The 27,676-nt window shown below is 36.8% G+C and overlaps 2 protein-coding genes and 2 long non-coding RNA genes across 5 annotated transcripts in view; 2 read left to right on the plus strand and 2 right to left on the minus strand.

The window, feature by feature from the left end:
- The window catches only part of LOC140171423 (uncharacterized), a 24,695-nt gene extending 19,616 nt beyond the window's left edge, over positions 1 to 5,079 (minus strand). The window contains exons 1-4 of the mRNA XM_072194684.1: positions 4,824 to 5,079; positions 2,645 to 2,718; positions 2,015 to 2,125; positions 1,063 to 1,162 (exon numbers count right to left, since the gene is read on the minus strand). Coding sequence (XP_072050785.1) covers positions 1,063 to 1,162; positions 2,015 to 2,125; positions 2,645 to 2,713 — 280 coding nt within the window. The 5' untranslated portion in view covers positions 2,714 to 2,718; positions 4,824 to 5,079. The remainder of the gene's footprint in view (positions 1 to 1,062; positions 1,163 to 2,014; positions 2,126 to 2,644; positions 2,719 to 4,823) is intronic.
- LOC140146057 (uncharacterized) overlaps positions 1 to 27,676 on the plus strand; it is a 273,862-nt gene that overhangs the window by 89,168 nt on the left and 157,018 nt on the right. The gene's annotated exons all lie outside the window — the stretch shown is intronic.
- Positions 1 to 27,676, plus strand: part of LOC140146043 (uncharacterized) — a 107,070-nt gene that overhangs the window by 57,301 nt on the left and 22,093 nt on the right. The window lies entirely within an intron of this gene.
- LOC140171432 (uncharacterized) lies at positions 4,782 to 17,473 on the minus strand. Its single transcript, XM_072194694.1, has 8 exons — positions 17,357 to 17,473; positions 16,058 to 16,210; positions 11,850 to 12,045; positions 9,937 to 9,991; positions 7,851 to 7,919; positions 6,739 to 6,845; positions 5,701 to 6,228; positions 4,782 to 5,132 (listed from the first exon to the last, which is right to left on the minus strand). The coding sequence occupies exons 3-8, from the start codon at positions 12,042 to 12,044 to the stop codon at positions 4,782 to 4,784; spliced, it is 1,305 nt and encodes a 434-aa protein (XP_072050795.1). The 5' UTR covers position 12,045; positions 16,058 to 16,210; positions 17,357 to 17,473.

Raw genomic sequence — 27,676 nt, forward strand, 5'->3', positions numbered from 1 at the left:
CCTGATATAAATAATAATAACGGATGATGAACCCAAGTTGATATTTTTGACCAAAAATCAGAAATAGAAAATATTTGACAAATGTAAGATGCTATTTTTTCACTTTAATCAAAGGTCATTGAAAAAACAAGAAGATTTTTAGTTGAGTTGTCTCCTCCGAAAGTATAGATTTGATTGTTTCCTATAAATCACTGCAATTTTCCTTGTAAACATGGGTAGAAATGGCAACTTTTAAAACAAAAAGGGTTATTTTAAAACCTAGACCATTTTGTTTGGTTTCACGCCACAGCTGTTTCCATGGTGTGCGCCTTTCACACTGGTGTACGCTTAACTCTACCCGCAATAATTGCGATACGCATCTCAAATGCGCAGGAAGCAGTGCTGGCTGATCAAGCGGGAAATTTCCTCTCAGTTTATTGTGAAAACAATATTGAAGAATCAGACAACACCTATTAATATTTAAGAATATTTAAACTGTAAATTTAAAGACTCTGAAAGAAAACGTGTCAGGGTACAAAATATTTAACAGACATGCTCACCTCAAACCCAAAGCAAAATGTATTTGATGTTCACTAACTTAAACATTTGAATAGCTTCTCCAAAAAATTGACCAAACAGACTACATGTGCATGTCCTGTGTCAATATCACTAGCTATCATAAAGCATTCTGATCGGTCATCAGTCACTGTACTGTATTACTCTACTCTCATTTTTTTGCAAAGAGAAACCATCTGGTAAGGATGTAATTTTTTGTGGTTTTGAAAGAATTGGGTGTTTTCAATTGAATTTTATTCACATAATCAGTGAATACAACAATGTGTTGATTCAATCAAGCTTATTTTGGGAATTATCTTCATGCTTGCTTTTGCTGGTGGGAAAAATTACTAATTCTGCACTATCACAAACTTCTCAGCCATGGGCCATACAAGAAAGTAAAACCGATACACATCAAACTTGCAGTACTTTCGGGTCATTTTGCATTTACCAGAATTAGAAAACTTAGCCATTAAAAACACACTTGAGCTACAGTATGCTTGTTGTCAACAACTGGGAGATGCTTACCTATCATGAGTGATTTTGGTTTCAAGAATTGGTTTTTCATCATATCATAGAGGCGTTCAGCGGTGGCCCTAACCTCCTCACTGTGTACATACTTTCTGATCTGCAAAGTTGAACAACAATTTTAAATTATTAATATTATTAAAAATAATTTGCTATTAATACAATAAACAATGATTATACAATATCTTATGGAGCAAAATGTTGGTTGTGCCTCTACCAGATTAAAGCTGCATTGTCTTTCTGGGAAGGTAATGTCAAGGTGGCTGGTGAGACGATTGACAATCACTCTGGTATATATCTTTATAGCGATGCTATAAGGAGTATTTGCCTTGAGGTTGTCACAGACTCGTATGTAAGGTATGTTGCCCTTTAATGCACCTTTATAAAGTCCTGTGGAAATTCACCTACAGCCCAGAGTTCTTTGAATAGCCATGTTAGTTCTGACACTAATTCGTCTCCACCATACTTGTACATATCTGTAGGGCTACCATGCATCCTCGCTTGGTGCTTTGCCACTAGATAGTTGCCTGATCATCTTGGTTGTTCCTTCAGCATTGTGTAGCTTGTCAAGTTCTAGGTGATTATGAAAGGCAATTAGTATGGATATTTGCCATGGATGAAGTCGAACTATAGGGTATTCCACCAAGAGATGCAGGTCTAAATGAGTGATTAGATCATTCAATTGTCGATCCGATTTTTTGGTATGGGCAAAATATCAGCCCGATCAGATAACCGACATGCGTATTGGTTATGCCCTACTCAATAATCCTGTTCACTGAAGCAAATGATGCACCAGCTCATGGAATTCCCTATAGATTAACCTAGCTGAGCGTGACCCTGTGGGGTCAATGGTCATGCATTAAGTAGAGGGGAAATCAGTTCAAGGCAATCATCACCATTTCTTACAAAAAAGAGGGTAAAGGGATAGTTAACAGAATTATATGCATCTTACTTTTTTAATCGAATCTACAAATCTTCGGTTTTTTCTCAACAAGCTTGCTGTCAACTTTAATGTCTCCTCCTTTATAATGCCTTCCATTATATTAACGGTTAACACATGATCCTGTAATAACAAATGTTCAAGATACCAGCCAAAACATGATTAAAACTATTAAATTGAAATGGAATCAATCCCTGAGATCAGCATGCATTAGTGTAAACATACATAAGCATAGGTTGAGGTTTCGACACTTGCAATTTTTCCTTGCAAGTTTTCAACAGATAGACATGACAACCTTTTTATACCTAGGAAGTGAACTAACATTGATACAAAATGTGTGATTTTTTAAAACCTAATATTCCTTAAAGGAACCATTTCAGTTTGTTCTGTAACATTTTTTATTACCAGAGTCACAGGACCTGTATGAATTTTCTCATTAAACGCAGCAATTATTAGTTAACCAAATATTTTATTTGATTGTTTAGTAGCTGGGATTACAATTCTGCTACTAGAGAACTACATGTATATAATACAAGTATTTACAATAAGTTATACATACAATTCTATTATACAAAGTAATACTAAATCTGTGAATGTAATTACATAATACATGTATTACCATCTCCTCTTACATGTACTTACTGGATTTTGAGCATTCAGCGAACTTTGGAGTTCATAGTGTACAGTTTCAAGGTCCACTTCTGCTGCCATTACCACTGAAGCAAGAAAAACAAAACAGAAAATATCCGCATCGATTAAAGAACTACTATTGTACAGAAAAAATAGTTTAAATTTTATTACATAAACTTGAAGATATCATCAAATGATGAAATCAACTTTTGATTTAAAAAAAAAAGATCAACAGAAAGTTAGTAAAATCTGGGTAAAAAAACACCAAAATTTTGAAGTTAACCACGCCCCTAAATTCCAGTTTCTGGTACAAGATTAATTTGAATCTCAATTTCCATGTTACCAGTTCCTTTATCGTTTATGGTACTGTGATCAATATGACAACTGGTGGCGTTGGACAATGGGTGAATGAACTGGCTTAATACTTAAGATTGCGCGACAGTGTTTTGGCATTGTTTTACCGTAAGTTTTCTTGAACGATTAAAAGGTAAAAGTACGGGGGGGTAAAAGTACAAGGAAAAAGTTTTAAAAAACAACAGGTGGACTACAAGTTGTCTAAAATTTCACTGGATCGGATATACTGAGCCATCATTTTGATTAAAGTCGATAATTCAATTGAGTGAGCACCATCCCGTGACCTTTCCTCATTAGCGCTTGTCGTCTGGGTGTACCTAAACATGGGCGCACCCACCGACGCGAATTGTTTGTTTCCTCTTGTTATTGCCTGTGTGACCTTGAATATTGTGGGAGTGGCCAGGTGCACAATCAATTGAAACCTCGACATTATGCAAACAAAGAATATATTAATGAAGGATATAACACAAATATTTAATGATCTTTTTTCGGGATCTTTGTGGAATCCATTTTATGCCCTCCATTTCACCTTGAGGCCAATAGATTCCACAGGATCCCTACAACAATTGTACAATATGCACAATTCAACATTTTTAAATCAATTTGATAACATAAGAGAATCTGAACAGGCAAAGTTGGAAAAAGCATTAATACAAATTATGTAAGCTTAATAGTAATAACAATAAACAAACATTAAAACAACATCATAAATAAAATGGATGGCGATCATTAAACAAAAGTTATGACCAGCCACATCTTCAATTGGAAAAAAACAGATATGCTACAGCACCACAATCAGAATGAATAAGGTTCAAAACAGAACAGAAACAACAATTTTACCTTACCTCATAACTTTGTTGCACATGTCAAGGCTAATTCAATTAAATTACCCATGGTTATACTTTCAACTGTTGACTAATTACTTCATTACAATGAGTATAGCTTGAATTTTAAGTTATGAGGCACTATGCAAAACTTTTCTAATAATCCTGGTAAAAATGTTGTAAATAATAATCTATAATAATAATAGTAATAAAAATCAACAATGGGAAAATGAACAACATGTGGAATGGTAAATAAGTTTCGGTAAATAATCTTTTCAAAGAAAATTGTATAGGAAAACTCAACATCAACAAAATAATCAAAATAATTCATTACAAATAACCTGTGTTTCTTGATGATAAACATAGCTACATGGGGAGGCAAAGGGGAAGAAAAATATACAGATAATTACATTACAAATTACAAGAAATCATAGTTATAGGGAATTCCACGAACAGTTGCATCATTTGCTTCAGTGAACAGGGGTATTGGGTATGAGAGGGGCATGTTTGAATCTCAAACAATAATGAGGTATTGATTTTTATTGAATAAAAGTAGTATCATTTGCTCCGCTCAGGAGGTATGGAATGGTCTAATCACTCATTTGGACATTCAACTCTTGGTGGAATTCCCTATAGTGAAGATTTACCCTTTAAACATGCTTATTTAGTGAAAGTTTCTTTTCACAAAATTTAACTTTTACATCTGTGTTTCTTGATTATGACTGCCAAATATTGGGGAACAACAATTTAATGGTAATTTTTGTTATGGTACACACTGTAGCAGGAATATATATTTGTGACGCATCATATCGAAAGGGATAACAAGTCGGATGGCACATGTTACTGGTTTTGTAAGCTATGTGATATTACATCTGCACAGTAACGAATATCACCATCAAAGCGGCAATGCGGCAGAGCGGCATGACACTATGAAACCAGCATTAGGGTTCAAAAAAGAAAGAATCGAACTGTTAAATCTCTTTGGCACCATCAAACATAACAACACTACTCACCTGTCCTTCTTGCATCGGCGATAAAATCGCTGAGAGTCCACCAGCAGGAGTGGATTGGAACATGGAACTCGAAGGACTCTGGCTAAAGTCCGACTTCGATGGGGTCACTGCTAGAGGGGTACTTGTAGGCTGTTGTGCCATCTGTTGCGATGATGTGCCAGGGATGTCCTGCAATAATGTTCCTTGTTGTTGCATAGTAATAGGGGTTTGATCACCACTAGCTCCTGGAAACACAAAGTACGTACTAGTCTCTGGAGCTTGATCGTACGGTCTGGCCAGTGTGGTTTGATGAGGTTTAGTGTGGAAAGTCTGTGTGTGCTTTTTCAACAATTGCACGTTTATGAACACTTCATGACAAGCGTCACATTTAAATGGTATCGGTGATAGTGGCACTGTGGAGCTTGTGATTCTACTGACAACGGGGGGTTTGACAAATGTTGGCAATAATGATACATCAATATGTTGTTCACAGTTTGAAGGGTTCTCTCTTCCGGAGCATCATGGAGTTTGCCTGCTAATGCATGTGCCTGGAGTACGGATGTAATAAAAAAGAAATTAAAATTGTACAACTTCAACATGTTTCTGGTGCATCTGCGCAGTAACGAATATCACCATCAAAGCGGCAATGCGGCAGAGCGGCATCCAGGGACAGGCAATTTGCGCGGAAAAAAATAGCAAATTGCGCGGAACTCTTTTTTCGGTGCAAATCATGTATCTCTGCCCATAGGAAAAAAATAGCCAATTGCGCGGAAAAAAAGTTCCGCGCAAATCGCCTGTCCCTGGGCATGACACTATGAAACCAGCATTAGGGTTCAAAAAAGAAAGAATCGAACTGTTAAATCTCTTTGGCACCATCAAACATAACAACACTACTCACCTGTCCTTCTTGCATCGGCGATAAAATCGCTGAGAGTCCACCAGCAGGAGTGGATTGGAACATGGAACTCGAAGGACTCTGGCTAAAGTCCGACTTCGATGGGGTCACTGCTAGAGGGGTACTTGTAGGCTGTTGTGCCATCTGTTGCGATGATGTGCCAGGGATGTCCTGCAATAATGTTCCTTGTTGTTGCATAGTAATAGGGGTTTGATCACCACTAGCTCCTGGAAACACAAAGTACGTACTAGTCTCTGGAGCTTGATCGTACGGTCTGGCCAGTGTGATTTGATGAGGTTTAGTGTGGAAAGTCTGTGTGTGCTTTTTCAACAATTGCACGTTTATGAACACTTCATGACAAGCGTCACATTTAAATGGTATCGGTGATAGTGGCACTGTGGAGCTTGTGATTCTACTGACAACGGGGGGTTTGACAAATGTTGGCAATAATGATACATCAATATGTTGTTCACAGTTTGAAGGGTTCTCCTCTTCCGGAGCATCATGGAGTTTGCCTGCTAATGCATGTGCCTGGAGTACGGATGTAATAAAAAAGAAATTAAAATTGTACAACTTCAACATGTTTTATTTCATAACATTAAAAGAATTCAGGCATGAGAATAATCGTTTATTTAAAATTAGCCTAGATGGGAAATAGCATGAACATTACCAGAGTGATGACCCTAAAAGTATAACAGGCTTAAAGATACCTGACATGATCTACAACATCATCCCCCCAAATGTTTCCAAACATATGGTGATTTTGGTACCAAAAGTTGCGCCATATTTTTCTGAGTTATGTGGTGAAATTTGAGAGAAGCACGCTTGATAACCACTAAACCAGGGAGGGATGAATTGCCAGTGATTGGATTCTAATCCCTGATAAGCTTTTACAGAATAAATCGATATTGCATCATATTGCAATACCATCATACCCCGTAACATTTTTGACACAGCTAAAGAACTGCTTCTCTACATTTGTAGTATGATGTTCCTATCCTGGGCTGTAATACGGAAAATTATATCGCTCGCAGGACATACCTTCTCTGCTTGACTTTGATCTTGATCTAATTTTCTCATCTTATTACATGTAGACTTTGGTGAACAACATAAGGATCTCTTTACATGTACTTGACAGGTTTCTGCAGCTAAAATAGAAGATACAAAATAAAGTGAACATCCAATTAGTGGCTATGTCAAATTACAGTTTTTCAACAAACTCATCTATTTGATACGGTTTGAAACAGGTTTACAGTAGGACAAGTTTGAAAGTCAACTAGCGTGAAGACTGCATCAAATAACTTCCCATGTTACTGTCAGAGTAAAGAATGACTAATAAGACTTTATAAAACGGCATTCCGCTATTATGCAGCTGATTCAAAGTTTTCATGAAGTTTACATTTCTGTTAAACCTACATTAAGAGGCACAAAATACGGTGACACTAGTTAGTATACACTAGTTAGTATTAATTTTCATTTTGTGATAACAGGTTGGCTGCACCTTGAAGTCTTTAAAAATCAAGGACTTTCAAGGTCCGAAAGCATGATTTTCAAGGACTTACCACACCATAAAAACATTGCGTGTTTGCGTCGAAATTTAATCCTTTGCTCCTCTCCACTCCCCAAATTTTGTCCAAATTCTTTTCAGGTAAAATCCAATTTTCAAGGACTTTCCAGGACCTTGAGCAAATTTCCAGAACTTTCAAGTTTGTTTTCAAATTCAAGGACCTTCAAGGACTGCAGCCACACTGGTCATATTCTCATCTACAGTACTAGCACTACTTTCAGTTTACTTTCATGAAAGATCATCTGTGTTTGTATAAATCATGATTTGATTTAAACTTTTGGTCAAACACAAAAATTAATTCCTACCTTGGAATTTTCAGATGGTGCTCCATCTTTAGTCAGCGAGAGAGTGGTGATAGTTGACTGCATCTATCAAGTAGGGTGTTAAAGAAGCTGTTCAGATCAAAGCAAACCATTCATCCCTGAACAGACACAGAGCCGGTACAAACTCTCAGAAGTCTATGAGTCTGTCATCAAGTCCAGTGTGAAGATCAATACTTGATAGATGCGGTCAATAATCACCACTTTCAGGCTCAGTGTTTATGTACATTTAAATACCAGCAACATGCCCAAGAGAATTAGCTTACATTTCTGGTCATCTGCTGTGGTTTCATCTTCTGGGATGATGGATGTTTGTCCAGTCTTCTTGTCATGGCCTAAATAGATGAAATAAATATAATTATATAATATTGGATGGCTTTGAATGTGATACAAGAATATATTGCACGAGCTAGAACAATATTGGACGAGTCCGGAGGACGAGTACAATATTGTTCTAGCGAGTGAAATATATTCTTGTATCACATGAAAATAAGCCATCCAATATTATTATTATTATTTATATCAGGCTTTACTCACTTTAGTATTCTTCATCTATTGCCACGGACAATGATTGAGTTCTAACTTAACTTAACTGAATTGAATTGAGCCAGAGCTAACTGCTTGCACTCAGACTCTGCCGTAACGTGAAATGCATAAAGCGCGCATCGCTTCTTGTGCGTTACGCGTGGCGCAAAATTGCTTGCATCGCGTAAATACGCCAAAGTTCCCAGACGCGTACAATATTATTTTTAATATTGTACGCATCCGGGTACTTGGCATACAATATTAAATACACAATAATATTGTAGCGCATAAAAAGCCTGATATAAATAATAATAAAAATATTGGATTTGTTGACCTGTCAGTCTATTGATCTTCCAGTTTGCCAGTTTGATCTTCCAAGCTTAACTGTAGGACTCAAATCTGGACTCCAGACCAGTTGAGTCCTCATTTACATGGACTCTGACTGGCACTAGGATGTGATGAACTCAGGCGTGAACTTGGGACTTGGATAATTCCCCACAAAATAATCAATCTTGGGTCCCTGTGCTGTCTGGTGTCCCGCAAGGGATGGACCTAGGCCCATTACTCTTTTTGTTGTTCATAAACGATCTTCCGGAAAACATATGCTCTCAAGTTCGCCTTTTCGCAGAGGACTGCGTCCTTTATAGAGAAATTGCAATTTGTTGTCAAGGTGGGAGTCGGATTGGCAAATGTGCTTTAACCCTCAAAAATGTTTTGTTATGAAAATCACCCATGCTCGTAAACACATTCCCAAACATAACTACAAACTGTGTAACTCAGTACTCCAAGAGACAACAAACCACACTTATCTTGGAGTTGACATTAACAAAGATCTCAGGTGGAAAGACCATATTAATCATATTGCAGAGCAAAGGGAAACAAAACCCTTGGTTTTATTAAAGGAGGGTGTTCCGATTGACAACATCATCCCCCCACTTTTCTCCATTGCAATGGAGATTTTGGTATCAGAAGAAAGCTCATATTTTTCTGATTATCCCTGTGAAATTTGAGGCCCAACAAATATTTACTTTTGAAGTTATAAGCAAAAACATTCGAAATAGTGGTGACACAATTTATCGGAAAATAGTTTAACACAGTTTTCTATGGGGACTTTGCCTTTGGGGAATATACATTGTTTTTAATCTCATTTCAAAACCACTGGTTCATTACAACTCAAAATTTGTAATTACAGGTTAAAAATGGCTGGTAAATAGTAGCTAAAACAACATTACCTGGTGACTCGCTGAACAAGAAATGACCTTTAACATGAGAAATTGTTGTCATGTCAACAGACTAGACTAGTCTAAAATACCAGTCGTAGTATTTTGTTTTCTGAACTACACTTAGTGCAGCCTTGTCTTGGACAATGCAGGGCTGGTTGATATGGTTTATCTTGATTTTTCAACTTTTAACTCCATCTTTCATAAAATACTTTTACACAAACGCTGGTCTTTTGGTCTTCATTCTAGCCTTTCCAAATGGTTTGATTTGTAGAAAGAAGCATTGCATTGTGGGACATCCATGTAGTTGCTACATACATGTGAAACCACAATCATTGGTACTTAGTTTGTACATTGTAAGCACCTAAATAACAAAGTTCTGGTTATCATCTCAAATGATATAAAATAACGCAAGATTTCAAGGCAGCCCTTTATGCTGTTATGGTGGGTAATGGAAATTTATCCATACTGCTGCCCAATACCCACAAAGAATTGCATTTGGTATAGAGTACGTGCAGCTTATGCTCTCCAGCTAGGCTTTGAATGCCCACTGCCAGAGTATCATCTTCACTATCATTCGTCTCAAAACGTTGTGGCTATTTCTTACCTTTTGGGGTAGTACTCACTGCCATCGTCTCAACTTTGTTCTTCTCCACTGGTTTCTGTTGCATGGATGAGAATAGAATTTCATGAAAAGCCTACTTGTAGAAGCTAGCAGTTCAAGCTAGAATCTGGTTGAAATTAGTTTGAAAATGCCTGAAATTGGTGGAATGTAGCCTGAAAAGTCTAAATTAGGGAAACAAAATTGCCTTAATTCAGGCAAGAGCTTGAAAATTTGCATGCATGAGTAATCATGTGTCCTATGCGCCTCTCGATTTACTTATAGCATTGTGTTCGCCATAAAGATTTCCTCACAACATAATAAAATCCAACAGTATAGTACCACCACATTGTTCAAAAATACCGGTGCACTTGACAACTGCCCAATTCTTTTAAGTAATCATTGGAATGTCAACTAATCTTGCAAATCCTGGGGGTTCAAAAGGCCATACAGGGCATGCTGCAAACATGGGTAGCATTTTCAGCTCTCTGGTATATCAATGACCACTTTTTTTTGTATTCTGGTTAAGGGGGGACATGGCATCGTTTTTACCAATAATTATGATTGTTATGATGACAGCACATAGTTTCTTTGAATACAAGCATGCAAAACGTTCGCATAGTGCCAAGTTTCAAAATATATTTGTCTCTGGTTATATCGACCTCCGTATGCTAATTACCAGGGGTCAAAGGTCATGATAACAAGAAAATCATAAACTCAAAATCACAATTTTGCCACCCCATTTATCTCAAAAATTAAAAGTTATTTAAACATAGTTTGTTTCTTAAACAATTATAGTGGCCAGGATCTGTGATCCTATGAGAGCGTTTACAGAAATTATATTCCCCGTTGCCATGGCAACCGTTCACTTTTCCAGCAATTTTCTTTGCTGGAAATAAACGATAATTAGTGTTCATCAAAAACTACAAAATTTCATCAAAAATGGCTTCATAGGATCACAGTATATAGGCCTATAACAAGGTAAAATCATGCCAAATTTGAGGTTAATTGGTCAAACGGTTTTGGAGATAAGTGGGGGGGGGCAAGATTGTAACCCGACTTCTGAATTAGCGGCTTTTAAAGATTTTGGTCCGTTGAGGTTTTTATAGGTTTTTGCAATAAATATGTACAACTTCTTGTCATGTTCAGTTGCAAGTTGAATTATCATAACTTTTAAAAAAAGAATCATGAAAATTGACCCATTAGTTTTCCTACAATTAATTTTTTAGTATTTTTCTTTAACATAGCAGGGCGAGGAAACAATAAAATACATAGGAAATTCCTATACCTGTGTTTTTTAATGATGTCAAATTATTTGCTAAATTATTTAAGTAATTATGAATATAAATTAAACCAATTAAAATGAACCATCCTAATAGTATGTAAATATTTGTTTAAATTTCTGTTAAATATCACAGGGTGAGTGTATTTTACATGTAAAAGTATCGGGAAATTAGCGAAAATGGGTCATTTCTGTCAAATTTTGCATGCACGTCTCGATTTTGACGAGTCATATCTCTGGAACGGAATATCCGTTTTCGATCAAATAAAAAGCATTGGAAAATGAAAAGCCTACAGAATTGTACAGTTGCATTATCTAAAAAAAAACAGATGAAAAGATTTTCCATGCCATGTCCCCCCTTAATCAAATACCCCTTTTTCTTGCTTAAATCTGGTATTTCAATGGGTCGTTTTTGGTTTTTTTTAAATTGCCAATTTTAAGAGCAAAACTGAAAAAAATTGGTATATTGATGGGTGAAAATTTCTTCAAATATTGGTATAGACATCGGTCAACTTCAAATTTTCCAGTGGCACGTCCCTACCAAAAAAATATTTGAGTACCCCCCCCCCTGGATTTTCACCTAGTACATTAAAATATGCAGTTAGAACAGGGCAATTGAGATCACACTTTCTCTTACCTTTTTCTTCCATGGCACCTCTATTCCATAGCAATAGAGTATTTCGTTGCCTGGGTTAATAGGTTTGGTTGAATAAAGAAATAGCTTGGGCCCTTTGATGACTTTCATTCTTGCATTTCTTTCTTTCATTGTATCCCCATGATTGACTAAACGACCAAGCTGGGGGGCCGAAGTTGGTTCTTCAGTTGCGTCCATGCTGCAAAGTAAAGCAAAATTTACTATTTAGTTTTCAATGAAGCAGCATCCCTGATTAAAACAAGATAAACTTCACAGAACTTTGTGTCAAGAAACTGATTTCCATGACCTAAACTTTTGAAGTATATCTCAAGAATTATAGTAATGAATCTTTCACTGATAAATTGTCTGATATTGAATGGTTTGAGTCTTATTTGAATTGTAGGTCCCAAATTGTTAGTATTAATGGTTCTGACTCTGAGCCCATGGCTTTAACATGCGGGGTACCGCAAGGGAGTATTTTGGGTCCAATATTATTTCTATGTTATGAAAACGACATGCCCAACTGTGTTGATTGTGTGCTCCTTCAGTATGCCGATGATGGTGCCCTGATTGTCTCTGAAAAGGATCCAATAAAATTGGTCAGCAGCTAAGCAAAACCCTTAGTAGCTGCAATAAATGGCAATAAACTATCGCTCCACATGGGAAAAACAGAGCTCATTCTATCAAAACAGAAGGGCTATACCATCGAGTGTGAAGGGCAAACAATCAATGCTACTCCTCATGTAAAGTATCTAGGACTTACAATTGATCAGCATTTAGATGGTGAAGAAATGGCTCTTAGAGTAATTAAAAAGTTAATTCCAGATTGAAGTTTTTATATAGACAGGCAAGGTTTCTTGACCAAAATATTAAGAAAATTTTATGTTCTGCTCTCGTTCTCTGTCTGTTCGACTACTACATTTCTTCCTAGTACTGCGGTATAAATAAAACTACAAGTAAGAAGTTACAGGTTGCACAAATTAAAGTCATCAGGTTTATTCTGAGTCAACATATCATGTATCATATCAGTGAGGAGGATCTTAAAAACAACTCAATTTTTTAGTATCCAAAACAGAGCAAAACAGCTCAGGTTGAACCATGTTTTTAATATTTTTAACGAAATAGGCCCTGAATATCTGAGAAGTAATTTTACTAGAGTTTTAAATTCACACAATCATAATACCAGAAATAGTGTGCAGAAGTTTGTTGTTCCAAAAAAGTCCACCATCATCTCAGGTACCTTTTACTATAATGCAATTATGGATTGGTCTAGCTTACCCAGTTTCAAACAAATCCACTTTTAAGAAATTGGTCAGAACACATCTTATGAATGAAATCAATTGTTGATGCACATTTTAATGGACTTTTATCTATATTTAAGCTATATATTGTTATTAAATGTATCATTGTTTTTTACTGTTTTTAATGTTCTTTATAAAGGACCCTCTGGAAACAAGCTCTTTGGCTTAAAGGGCCATCCTGGTTTATCTCCTGTATTATGTGTATATTTGTATGTTTTAATATTTATGAATCATTGTTTTTGTAATTATGGAGATGCCGAATCAAATCAAATCAAATCAAATCAAGTTATTGCTTGGTCCACTGGACTTGAGTGCTCATGCTGTGTAAAACACCACTTTAATTTTACTGCCAATTTCATATATGTGAGTTGACTAATGATTTCATCAATATTTGGCATGTTGTTTTTCCAATGCTTCTTTTTCTGACTAATTTTTAAAACATTAATGATATACAGTGGGGGAACTGTTACCTCACAAAGTTCAAACCCCACAATGTCATATGCTCATCTACAAGCTTAAGCCAGGCACATCAGGGAACTGTTACCTCATAAAGTTCAAACCCCACAATGTCATACACTCACCTACAGTACAGGCTCATTAGGGATCTGTGACCTCAGGAAGTTCAAACCCCACAATGTCATACACTCACCTACAGTACAGGCTCATTAGGGATCTGTGACCTCAGGAAGTTCAAACCCCACAATGTCATACACTCACCTACAGTACAGGCTCATTAGGGATCTGTGACCTCAGGAAGTTCAAACCCCACAATGTCATACACTCACCTACAGTACAGGCTCATTAGGGATCTGTGACCTCAGGAAGTTCAAACCCCACAATGTCATACACTCACCTACAGTACAGGCTCATTAGGGATCTGTGACCTCAGGAAGTTCAACCCCACAATGTCATACACCCACCTTCAAGCCTCACAAAATTAAAACCCCACAATGTCATACACTTATACAAGGCAGGCTAATCGGATAACTGTTACCGTACCTCAGGAAGTTCAAACCACAATATCAAACACTCATCTACAAGCCAGGCTCATCAAGGAACTGTCACCTCGCAAAGTTAAAACCCCACAATGTCAAGCATTCATCTACAGGCCTGGCTCATCGGGGAACTGTGACCTCAGGATTGTCAATCCCACAATGTCATACACTCATCTACAAGCCAAGCTCATCAAGGAACTGTCACCTCACAAAGTTAAAACCCCACAATGTCAAGCATTCATCTACAGGCCTGGCTCATCGGGAACTGTGACCTCAGGATTGTCAATCCCACAATGTCATACACTCATCTACAAGCCAAGCTCATCAAGGAACTGTCACCTCACAAAGTTAAAACCCCACAATGTCAAGCATTCATCTACAGGCCTGGCTCATCGGGGAACTGTGACCTCAGGATTGTCAATCCCACAATGTCATACACTCATCTACAAGCCAAGCTCATCGGGGAACAGTTACCCCACAAAGTTAAAACCCCACAATGTCAAGCATTCATCTACAGGCCTGGCTCATCGGGGAACTGTGACCTCAGGATTGTCAATCCCACAATGTCATACACTCATCTACAAGCCAAGCTCATCGGGGAACAGTTACCCCACAAAGTTAAAACCCCACAATGTCAAGAATTCATCTACAAGCCCAACTCATCAAGGAACTGTCACTTCACAAAGTTCAAACCCCACAACGTCAAGCATTCATCAAGGTACAAGCCAAACTCATCGGGGAACTGATACCCCACAAAGTTAACACTTAACTGCATAAGGTACCTCGACCTCCCGTTAGTGCATAAGGGGGGTTCCATGTTACCCCCTAATATAACCAAATTTTACTTTGAAAGCTACACCAAAGGTGTATGCACTAAATACAAACATATTCCGGGAAAAAAAAAATAATTTACCGTTTCAAAATGACGGCAAAAATACCCTTTCCCAAAGGAATTTTTGAACTAAATTTGGCTCAAATTAGCAGATCATAAATAAAAAGACATTATTAAACAAAATTTGGAAATTTTTACTCTGGGGTCATTTTATGGGCAAAATAAAATTTCCACAACACCCACAAAATGCTAATATATATGCTAATTAGCAGAAGAACGACGCATCCGATCCCAATTTTTTTTTTTGCCAAAAGAAGCGCAACTGATATTTAGGCAATTACAAAAATTCTAAGCCCAAGATATAGTGGCGTTAAAATGCCGGAGCCGAAAAACAAAATGTTGGGTACCATGCTACCCCCCTCCTTCTGCAGTTAAAGTGTTAAAAACCCACAATGTCATACACTCATCTACAAGCCAGGCTCATTTGAAAACTGTGACCTCAGGAGGTTCAACCCCACAATGTCATACATACACTCATCCACAGTGAAGAATTCTAGGTGAACTGTTACCTCACATAGCTCAACCCCACAATGTCATACACTCATCTACAAGTCAGGTTCCTAGGGGAAACTGTTACCTCATCACAAAGTTAGGTGTTCCGATTTTTTCACTTGCTGTTTTCCATTTCATGTGAAAGCCTGTCCCAAACAAAATTGTAATTAAAAAATGTGAGTTGTATTGCACCAGTGGTTTTGAAATGAGAGTAAAACAATGCATATTTCCCACAGGCAAAGTCCCCATTGAACACTGTGTTAAACTATTTTCCGATAAATTGTGTTACCACTATTTCGAACGTTTTTGTTTATAACTTCAAAAGTAAACATTTGTTGGGCCTCAAATTTCAATGGGATAATTAGAAAAATATGAGCTTTCTTCTGATACCAAAATCTCTATTTTGATCGGGAAAAATGGGGGGATGATGTTATCAATCGGAACACCCTCCTTTAAAAACCCTACAATGTTATTTCAGATTTTCCACACTATGCCACTACAACTCAAAGATTATCAGAAGATTATATTTACCAGAGTTCTTTTCCATTATAAGTGAAGTAATATCGAAAACAACTGTCACTCTTGTCCACCTCTCGTCGGCCTCCTCTGCTGTTATCAGGTCCCCATCATACTGCATCAATACCTCTCCTGCTTTTATATGTGTTTTTGCAAACACTCCCCTCCCTGCAATTTAGTAACAAATGTAATAATAAAAGGGTCATTTTTTGGTAATGGCTAAAATAACAAACATGTCTTGAATAGGGTCAATAAGAGTATTTTTTTTTAAATCAGCACACCAATTACAGGATGTATGTAAAAGAAAACAATGATAAGTAAAGAATTTGATATTTCAAAATTTGTTCCCAAAAATAGGTAAAAGGTCCTTTTCGGGTCATAAATGACCAAATTCACAAAAAAAAACTTAAAAGGCCCGCTGTGAAGTGGGCCGGATTATAGCCGACATGATCATCAAGACAATGAATAAGCAGACTATTGTTTTCCTTCGTTAACAATAGCAAGATATTATAGCGATGATGGACAGGTCGCCTGCATGGCGACCTGACCATTTCACAGCGCCCCCTTTAAGTAGGGTCAATAGACGGCATCAGCCTTTTCCGAGAAATCCACTATCTTGTGGTACTACGATTTTTGCATGTAATCCGTTAGACATTATGCCCACCATTACTCGGAAGACGCAGCACGCCCTCAGTCACACGTTAACGCAGTGTGTTGCTAATATTCTTAGCAAGAAGACTCTCCGTATCCACAAGATGGCGGCGTTAACATCATACTTACGGCATCTATAAGAGTGATTTTGTTGAAATCGGTATCCCAACACACAAGTCAGCGAATCAAATTCAGTAATGTTTCCAAAAATAGGTAACAAATGTCATTCAAAATCACCAAAATGTCTTGTTGAGTAGGGTATGTTTTTTTTGTGTGTGAATCAGTGCCCAATCTCCTTCTACCTACCAAGTTGATAATTTTCCAACTTACAATATTTTTTGTATTGCGATTTAAAAAAGTTAACCAAAACTAAGTATAAAATGGTAATTTTGACCTTTTGATTAGGGTCAATAAGAGTGCTTTTTTACAATCTACCAAGTTTGATCATTTTCCAACTTCATCTTTTCTTGTTACTGTGATTTCAAAAAGGTTAACTGAAACTTATCCATCCATACATCTGTGACATTTAGTAAGTGCCTCCTGCAATCCTTGCAGGCGACACAAAAACGCATGAGTATCTTTTTGTGCCTAGTGTAAGTAGTCTATAGAAGGTTCAAAACAGTAATGCTAATGGTTGAAGAATTATGATTGCCTTTTATTTACCTTTTGTCCCAGCATCTTGGATCTCAAACCATTCACTTTCCCTTAGATCAAGATCTTCCTCTTCTACTCCTTTGTTCTTGTTGGATCTTCTTGTGTTCGGCATGATGCAGAATGCAGTATAGGCTAAATGTGAAAGTTGTAACAAAATAATATAAACACAGTTTATTGATACATTCAGTAATATTTTAATTACTATATTCCACATACCATTTCTTATGGAAATGTGTCCCAAAATAATCCTAATAAGTTATACCCATAAAATAATATACAGCCACACAGAAAATGTTAACTTAGGCCTGGTTTCACCCAGGGATACATATTTTCCATTAGTGTGACTTTTCGCCTACACCAGTTTTTTAGAGATTGACTTTCTTCTCCAATGTAATGTGTTGTACAGCAAACCAGTGCTGTTACTTTCTTCCCCATTTTTTAAAACTGTTTACTTTTTTTTCCCAACCCCAAAAGCAGGGAATTTTGAAAAATATATACCCCTGGTGCTGGTATTAGCTGGTTATGTATTTGAGTCACACTTAAACCTTTGGACCCTAAGGAAATGTAAAAAAACACAGAAATAACTGGTATAGAAACCTCCCTATAACTGGTTTGCTAATTTGCACAAGAATCAGAAAAGTTTCCACCGAGATTCGAACCCACAATTTGGGATTCAGAGTCTAGAAACTACACCACTACGCTATGGAGGTGATCTGCCAAAATCCGTTTTTTAAATGTACGTCAACCATACTCATGCATGACGGAATAAAGCTCATACACACAATGACTGATACTATTATTATTACTATTGAATATGAAAACAAACTACGATCAATAATGAACAATGCCCGTGACTACGAGGTTCCTATTCTAAAGTTAACTACGGTAAAAAATAAAGCCTCCGCGTCGTGGTATTCACAGGGGATTAATAAACTTGTGAATGAGTTATAGAAATCGGATTCTCTTTGAGGGAGGCTTAAATATGGGCATTTATTGCCATTCACTTTTCGGCATGACGGTGATCACGTATGATGTACCGATGTAAAATTCCTTACGATAATTGCGGATTAAATCTCCCAAAATAATACTAGCCATGTTCACACTGGGCCTTATCATCGATGACTATAACTACGACACTTATAATTTTTATCCTCTAATCGATGTGGCGCGTCCACACTATTGGCCTATCATCGACGACAAGGGTGTCAACAATAGTACCAGAGCTCTCAAATGACCCTATACCTGCAAAATGTTAGACTATGCCATAGTCGATTTTTGATAAATAAAATGTTATTAATCATGATGAACGCATTCAGTTGAACTCGAAATTATACTGATATTTAGTAGGCCTACATCAAAATACTAGTATAAAATGGTTATGTAAAAGTTTAGGCTATATAATTATATTTGTGACAGTAAAAGTAAAGTATAGGCCCTACCGTTATATTATGCAACATATCATAATGGCATAATTATAATGACACTTCAATACTGAACAATTCTAATTTTAGAATCTGCCAGTTTATTATCCGAAAAACCGACTATGGACTTTCACTTTTAAGCAGAACTTTACCCGGGACTCACACACTGTCAATCATACTTGTTTATCAATAAAATCTAACCACAAGACTAAGCATGGTGCTACAATACGCGCTAGATGCATACGTTCATCCACCAGCACAAAAGCGCCGCATTCCCTAGATAGTTGTGTACCATGTATAGTTATAATGGTACCAGTACGCGTCGGGAGGATTTAAACAATAACGAGATCTGGGCGACCAATCACAAGCCAGATTCATTTTTAAAGATGCATTACATCATCACCAATTTTAGTTAGGCCAGAAATTGGCCTAACTCTCAAGGCAAAGTCAGTAGTCCACTTGGGAATGTAATAGCCAGAGTAGTGCACAATTGGCAAGTGGACTACGGAGAATCTAGCAAAATGTAAACATGCTCTCACCCATTGTTACTATATGCATCGATGCATCTTTCAAGGATGATTCAATTGTACTCATTCCCATGATCCATCGGATCAATGTGATTTTAGGATTAACTTATTCATACATTTACTAAGCCGCACTATTAATAGGGATACTCGCTCGAAATCAGCGTCGAAACCATAAGATTTCTTGTAGTTATTAACTTGAAGTTACGTCGTCGTTATCATCGATGACTATAACTACGATCGTGTCCACACTGCCACTAACCACAAGATATCATCGATGACTATAACTATACAACGCTAACTACGACACTATCATCGATAGTCTGAACACGGCTAATGTTTAATAGGCAAACCTTGAATATTATCATTTTCTTCTTGTGCGCATTTACTATAGTCAGTGAATGTGTTGTTGAAGCTTATATTTATGCCTAACTTTTTTATAAAAATAAAATGTGAATGGAAAATATCGCTCTCGCATTTTTAAAATAATCGTAAGACCAATGCAGTTATATAAATTGCAAACCCTCAAAATTTTGATGTTTAACAAAGTAGAATTATTCACCTTATCGACAATCATTCCTATTTTATTCAAAGATTATAATTAATAGGCCCTATCTAATTTTATATCATTAATTTTACCCGCATACGCAAGCAAACCCCACATAGGCCTACGTGCGGGACTGCACAGAAAATGTTGCATTCCCGCATAAGGAATTGTAAAAAAAGTATCCCAAATCCCCATGCGGACATGCACAAGAAATGTTGCATGTCCGCATGTGAATTACACCAAAAATATACCAAATCCCCATGCGGAAATGCACAATAAATGTTGCATGTCCGCATGCGGAATTACACCAAAAATATACCAAATCCTCATGCGGAAATGCACAAGAAATGTTAAATTCCCGCATGCGGAATTGCACAAAAAATATAGCAAATCCTCATGCGGAGATGCAGGTCGGGACGTGCACTACCGCATGCGGAGATGCAGGTCGGGACGATGCAGTTCCGCATGCGAAATGCGTGTGAAGCGTGCAGTTCCGCATCGGAAGTGCAGCGGATATGTGCAGTACCGCATGCGGTACTGCACATATTATGGTCAATTGTTATACCTGCCCATATTTGAAAAAAATGAAACAAAACAAACAAACATTATTTTAACAAACAAACAAAAATACAAAAACCAGTGTGCCCGCCTAAAAATCCAGAAAAATCATATAAAAATAGGAAAAGCTGGAACCTTTTTTCAACTTTTTAGTCCTCTAAATAATCCACAAAAGGCAAATTAATTTGTAATCAAGTTGAATTTTTACTGTTAACGCCCTGTACAGGAAAGTCTCAAAACAATTTCGATTTGGGCCTTTATCTTGAGCTTACCTTTAAGGACAAGAAGCCTGGTGGAAATGGCTAAATGAAATAACTGTAATTAAAATGAAAACGAAAGCAATGCAAAGAAAACTAAGGATGTACACCAAGCACTCAGCCCTCCAAGATTCCATCTGAGAATGAAAAGGGGGAAAATGAAACTTAATAAACCTAAATTGAAAATTGCCGACATGTTAATACATCGGAAAACAATATAAAGGAACTCAGCAGTCACCAAACTTGTATATTATAAATAATGTTACAAGAGTGAATGCAACAATTTATAACATAGTTTGATGATTCTGGACATTTTCCTTTGTTATTTTTCAAGGCAGTGGAGAAATTTAAGGCAAAAAGAAGGCATTTTATAAGCTGATTAAAAGTCGACTTTGACAATAGCAAAAGTTGAGTTGCCGACTGGCGTCAACAGTCGCGACTCCGACTTTAGTCGACTGAGTCGCCCAACACTACACCCCACCTATTCTTAAGTTAAACTTACCAAAACACTTAAAAAATGTAAAAACCCAACACAAGGACTTTAACATTAAAAAATTAAAATCCTAGACTAGTGCTTTAATCCTATCCAACACTAACATAACCTTAAACCTAACCTCATCCCACCCCACCTATTATTAAACTTACCCAACACTTAACCTCAAACTTAACTTCACTCCACCCACCCCACCTATACTTAAACTTACCCAACACTAAAAAAATGTAAAAACCCAACACAAGGAATTTAACATTAAAAAATTAAAATCCTAGACTAGTGCTTTAATCCTATCCTACACTACCATAACCTTAAACCTAACCTCACTCTACCCCACCCACCTATCCTTAACTTTACTCAACACTAAAAAATTAGAAACCCAACACAAGCACTTTAAAGCCATAGTCCATGATCTGGATAGGCCACGCCCTTTTATTTTTTGAACCCAATTTTTTTGTGAATTTGGGATGTTAATAAGTAGTCTAACTTACATCTGAAATATAACGGCCAAACTCTTCATAGTTTGCAAGGAAAGGGCAAATATGTAGCAATTTGAATAAAAGTCTTAAATAAGACTTTTATTCAGCCGAACATATTTTTACCATTACAGTCTGATCCGCCCATAATTATCCGTACTTAAAAGACACTCATATTGAAGCTAACCCAATTTCACATCCAAATCAAATGCCTGATATCGCAACTGTATCCGATTTATGTAAGAAAATCACGAAAATCCAACTTGTGATGCTACCCCTTCTGTATAGGACATTTATGCTTTTTTTCCTGTTTGTCCTCTATATCGTGGCTCAAAAATTACAAGACTCTTTCTGACATTAAACACTCATCATTTTGTGTAAACAAAGGCCAATGTAAATTGAGAATGAAATCGCGGACTATAGCTTTAACTTAAACAAAATTAAAATCCTTGACTAGGGCTTTAATCCCATCCTACACTACCATAACCACCTTAAACCTAACCTCACATCCACCCCACGCCACCTATTCTTAAACTTACCTTTGATTACTATACACCTAACCAAACTTGAGATAATTTGTTAACAAGACATCACAAATCAAAAACAGACAATGCCCCTTTAAATTATGCAAATTAGCTATTTAATATGCAGAATTTGCGTTGAACATCTAACCAATTGTGTACAAGATGTAGAACCCCTTGCCCATCAAACCATGTCATCATCGCCTAACGGTTTGTGCGTAGGAACCGATTGTTGGTAGGGTTAACATTTAGTAACGGACGGACGCACAGAGCTCATTTTATAGTCCCCATCCCGAACCTAGTTGGCGGGGACAAAGTTAAACAGGGACAAAAGGCTTTTAGAAGTGGCACTTCAAGTTTATCGCCCCCTTAACATTCTTGAGTAAGGTTCAGTGCTATTCGATACATATCGCAATTTTTAAAATATCAATGATTGTGATTAGGGTTGCTCGACATTTAAACTTTGGGTGATGAATTCAACACCTTTTACACTCACCACAGGGAGCTGTAAGTACTGCTGCGGTGATGCTGCATTTGTTTCATGCTTTGTCGACAATTATCGACGTCGGGTTTTCAATTTTGTCGATTTGTCGATAATGAAAATGCAAGCCGACACCAGCACTAGTGGGCGTACCCGTAGACTTATGCTGCACATTTTCCTTTTCAGTCCATCATAATGAACACAATTATTTACGCCTAGTGCGTGTGTGGCTCTATTATTTTCACCCTTTTTTGGTGTCAACTTCAAAACACATAGCCATTGTATTTAAAGCAATATGACGAGAGTGCACAAAATTTACTTTCCACTCTTGTCATCATAAAATGAAGAAATGACCCTAGTTATCAACATATTTTAAGCCCCAGTGTTCTAATGTTTATATTTGGCATACAACTGATAATATTCTGAATACAGCAATCGCCATTCAATAGTACAGTGTTAGGATTCTCGGGCACCCGAGATTTGAAAACTAATTTCACATTTCGTCAAAACGGCAACTCCCATGGTTTTAATATTCACAGGTTTATTGTCTATTCTCGATGATCTTTCGATTCATGTAAACAACACAAAATGTGTTTCGGAAAATGTAGGCCTACATAGAGGGCGCACTCCTTAGCAAATCTCGTGGTATTGCTTTAAGTTCACAAATTTTCCTCCTTGCAAAAATCATGGAATTAAATCCCACACTAACTAAATATGGGGATTTACAGTATAGACTACAACAGTACCTTAGCTGTAGTACAGTAAAACCTGTTATAACAAACATCCTTGTGCCAAAGAAATTGGTTTGTGATATCAGGACTTTATCATTTAATGGTTGCTAAAAAAAATCGCCAACATAGGAAAATTCAGTCCTGGCACTGATAACATATTAATTGCTTTGTTAGTTTATTATCAGTGTTCGAATTTAGGAAAAATAAGTGGTTGTCCCACGGACAACCAGATTACAATTTCTGGTTGTCTGTCTAAGTTTTTGGTTGTCCGTAGGCCTACAAATGTGACTTTTGGCTAGATTTATGGTTGTCCGGCGGACAACCGAATCAGTATTTTTGGTTGTCCGGTGACTTTTTTAGTTGTCCCGGGCAACCGGACAACCAAAATTTCGAACGCTGTTTATTATATCAAGGTTCCACTGTACATTGTGTATGTATGTTGATTGTTGACTTACAATGCAGGAAAGGTGATATTCACTAATTTCAGCAACAGCAGGCAGTATAGGGCATATTAGTGAACAATTATACTTATGGATTGATATTAAAAATCGTACAAAGCAAAAGTCTGCGTAGTTGAACAGAAAAATAAAATACACATGTTCATATTCCCCAAGGAAGTACTGTATATGAATAAGATCGCAAGCATCACTTATTGCCAATGCTTCAATGTCATTGCCAGCAATTAACAATCCAACTGGTTGCTCCAAGTCTGACATCTAGATGTGGCACTATAATCTGTACACCTTTACTTTAGCCAGAGAGTAAAATCATGTAAAATTAATGCGATTTACGCTGTGGTTTGTGCGTGCTTGCTGCCGGCATATTTACACGCGTACAATTTTTTGAAAGTTGTCTAACTCGAAAATCGAACTTTAAGCTTAATAACTTCATTCAATTTCAGCGATTTACCATTATAATTTGAGCTTAATTCACCATTTTCTATGTTTAAATATCACAGATAATTGCAAAAATCATACAAACTGTATAGAAAATAACTAAAACCCTGCTAAAATATATATTTTCTGGGAAGTTTAAAGTACATTTTGCCGAAAAAGGTTGCTAAAGACAGCCGTCACCCATTACCGGCCGATGTGTTTTGGCACCTGGTTTTGGCCACATTTTGGTCACAAAATGCATGGAGAAAAACATTTTTAGTGAGAATTCAGCATAGTTGTACATATTTAAAACAATATTGTATAGTAACATGAATTTTAAGTCTTATTTCTTTACTTATTCATGAGTTTGCAAGCCCTCAAAATTTGGAAACCTTGTCTTAAAGTTATTAAGGGCGCACACCACCAAATAAAAGCTCCATTAAAATTCACAAGAAAATGGCCTGAAGGTTGCATTTGATCCCCATGTGACCAAATTTTGAATGTTTTTGTTGTATTAGTTTTCGAAAAATTTGTTATTTGGTACAGATTACATTTACTTTTTATGGTACATCCCAGCAAAGAGCGCCATCGCTTGACTCAGTTTATGCATAAGGGGTGGTGCAATAATTATGTGTACCCCCGGGGGGGGCAGGCCTCCAGAAAATTTTCTGCCGTCTGGGAACTTAATGACAAGTGCTGAAAATTTTCTGTGAAATAACTGAAATAGGCCTATGTAACGTGCCAGAAGGACATCACGCAATATAAGCGAAATCCTAATGCCGGGGTCCAGGGGCCGCTTAAGGGCCCTGGAAGCTCTCAGGGTTTAGATGCTCTCTCGTGCAATCTGAGCCTTATTTTGGAACAGTTTTCTATAAAAATTTACATCCTTTTTCACAAAAAAACACAACTTAAAATTTCAAAGTATTACTGTCAAAACTCAAAACAATTTTTTTAAACATTTTTTTAGAAGTATTTTGCAACTTTGAAGAACCACTGGACCTATTCTGAAGGGTTAGGATTATTCACAGATAATTTGAAAAAAAAAATGGAAAAAAATTACGAAAAAATTACAGTTTGTTATCCTTAATATGCAAACCATTAACTTGTGTTTACCTCTTCATCTATCACATATTATAAATGCATGGAAAACCAATGCATCTATAATATGTGATAGATGAAGAAATAAACATTAGTTAATGGTTTGCATATTATATATACAGGATAACAAACTGTAATTTTTTTCTGATTTTTTTTTTTTTTTTTAAATTAACTGTAAATGATCCTGAAGTTTCATAATAGGTCCAGTAAAAAAAAAAATAAAAAAAAAACAAAAAATTAAAAAAAAAAAAAAAAAAAAAATTTTTTTTTTTGCAATTTTTTTTTCTGTGACCTCTGTGACCTTTCTGGGAACGCCGTTCCCGCGTTCCCGCGGTTTTTGGAGGCCTGGGGGGGTGAATTCTCAAAATGGTCTGCCAAATATCATTTGCCCCCCCCTTTGGCTGTGCTAAAAACCTTTGCCCCCCCCCTTTCGACGTGCCAAAAAACCTTTGCCCCCCCCCCCCCCCTCCCTTTACACATGCAAAATATTTTGGGGAACCCAAATTTAAAACCTTAAATGAGCGCAGCGAGCAGGAAATTTTGCATATTTCCACGCCTTTTAGGGCGTAATATAGAAACGGTGCCCAAAATATCTGTGCCAAAAATTGCTTGCCCCCCCATTCGACCTGCCAAAAATCGCTTGACCCCCTTTTTCGACCTGCTTTTTTTTTCCACCGAACTACCCACCATTTACTACATTGTTTGTGGCGCAATTTTGTGTTGTGCAGTCTAAATTCAGACCGAAAAAAATAATTACTTTTTTTTTCAGAGGCAAGAAATTAAACTAGAGCTACATGTGCAGGGCCCTGTATTTTTACAAAATTCTTTTCTTTAGGCTACCCCAGCCTTGTAGGCCTAAAGAAGACTTTGAATTTGACATGGCCTAACTTTGCATGTAGGCGTACGGTACCTGCTGGCGTGCAGCACCTGAAAATTTGCGACAATCCAAGATTCTGCATGTATATTAAGGACATTAGAAAGGGGTTAGTTCACAGGTTGGATTTTCGTAAATTTCTTATAAATAGAAAATGTCACAACTACAAGGTTAGGCATTTGATTTGGGTGTAAAATTTAGTTAACTTTAATATTATATGAGTATCTTTTATACGGATACTTCTCAGCATATCAGACGGTAAAAGTCAGAAAACATTTTTGGCGAATTAACATCCGAATCGGATATTATTTCAAAGTTTAAAATGTTTTGCTTTTTATTTGAAAACTAAGATAACTTTGGCTGGTTCCTTTCAGATGCAAGTTAGAACACTTATAAATATTTCCAATAATAAAAAAATCAGGGTTAAACAAATAAAAGGGGTGTGGCTTATCAAGATCGCAGACTGTGACTTTAAAGATATCGCAGGGCTTGAATAAATGTTTATTTCACGGAAAGCAAATTCAAGCAAGCCAAATGTTAAACAAGTTAGTTATTATACGTATGAGCCTTTATGTACAAAAAAGCAAAATTTCCCTCCAAACAGCAAAACTTCCCTGGAAGCAGCTTCCTTAATGTTTCCATATTTTTCCCACCATGGATTTAAGATGGCAGTATCTTTTATAGAGTCATTGTTTTTAATTAAAAAGACAAGACTGTTGGATTATTTAAATTTAATTGCTGCAATTGGAAATGGAACAAATTTTTATCACTAAAAGTGTTAAACAACTTGCAAGCTTACCAAAATCTAGCTAGCATGTGGCATCTCTATCTTGGACTGAGTTGAGTTTTGGAAAACAGTCAGGCAATTACAGTTCTACAAAATAGCCTCTCCGAATGCTTCAAGCACATCCATTATTAATTCTGCCAATTCCTCAGCGTCTACGATGCCACTGATGAACAACACAAATAGGTGCAGAAACTGTTGAGCTGTTGCTTGCAGGAATTCTTCGGAAAGTGGCATCATTAATCTGACGAGTATTTTCAAGGAAACAACTAAAGTACTTTATATGAATAAGATCGCAAGCATCACTATAATAGCCAATGCTTCAATGTCATTGCCAGCAATTAACAATCCAACTGGTTGCTCCAAGTCTGACATCTTAAATGTATCTGGCACTAGTACTAATAGTAAACCAACATGATACATGTGAATCTAGGCTTGCACATCTGTGTTCAGGTCTGCTTTAAACTGGGGGCTTTCTGCTACCGGTATTCATTTTTAGTAACAATGTGTTATTATTCCTTTTACAAATTATATTTCCCCTCTAAGGATTACTTAAAGCTATAGTCTGAGATCTTGATAGGCCATGCCCCTTTTATTTTTTCGAACCCGATTTTTTGGTGAATTTGTGATGTTTACAAGTAGTCTAACATATAACAGCCAAACTCTTCATAGTTTGTGAGGAAAAGGCA

Source organism: Amphiura filiformis, chromosome 2 (genome assembly GCF_039555335.1).
Source record: "Amphiura filiformis chromosome 2, Afil_fr2py, whole genome shotgun sequence".
In the NCBI taxonomy this organism is placed as follows: Eukaryota; Metazoa; Echinodermata; class Ophiuroidea; order Amphilepidida; family Amphiuridae; genus Amphiura; species Amphiura filiformis.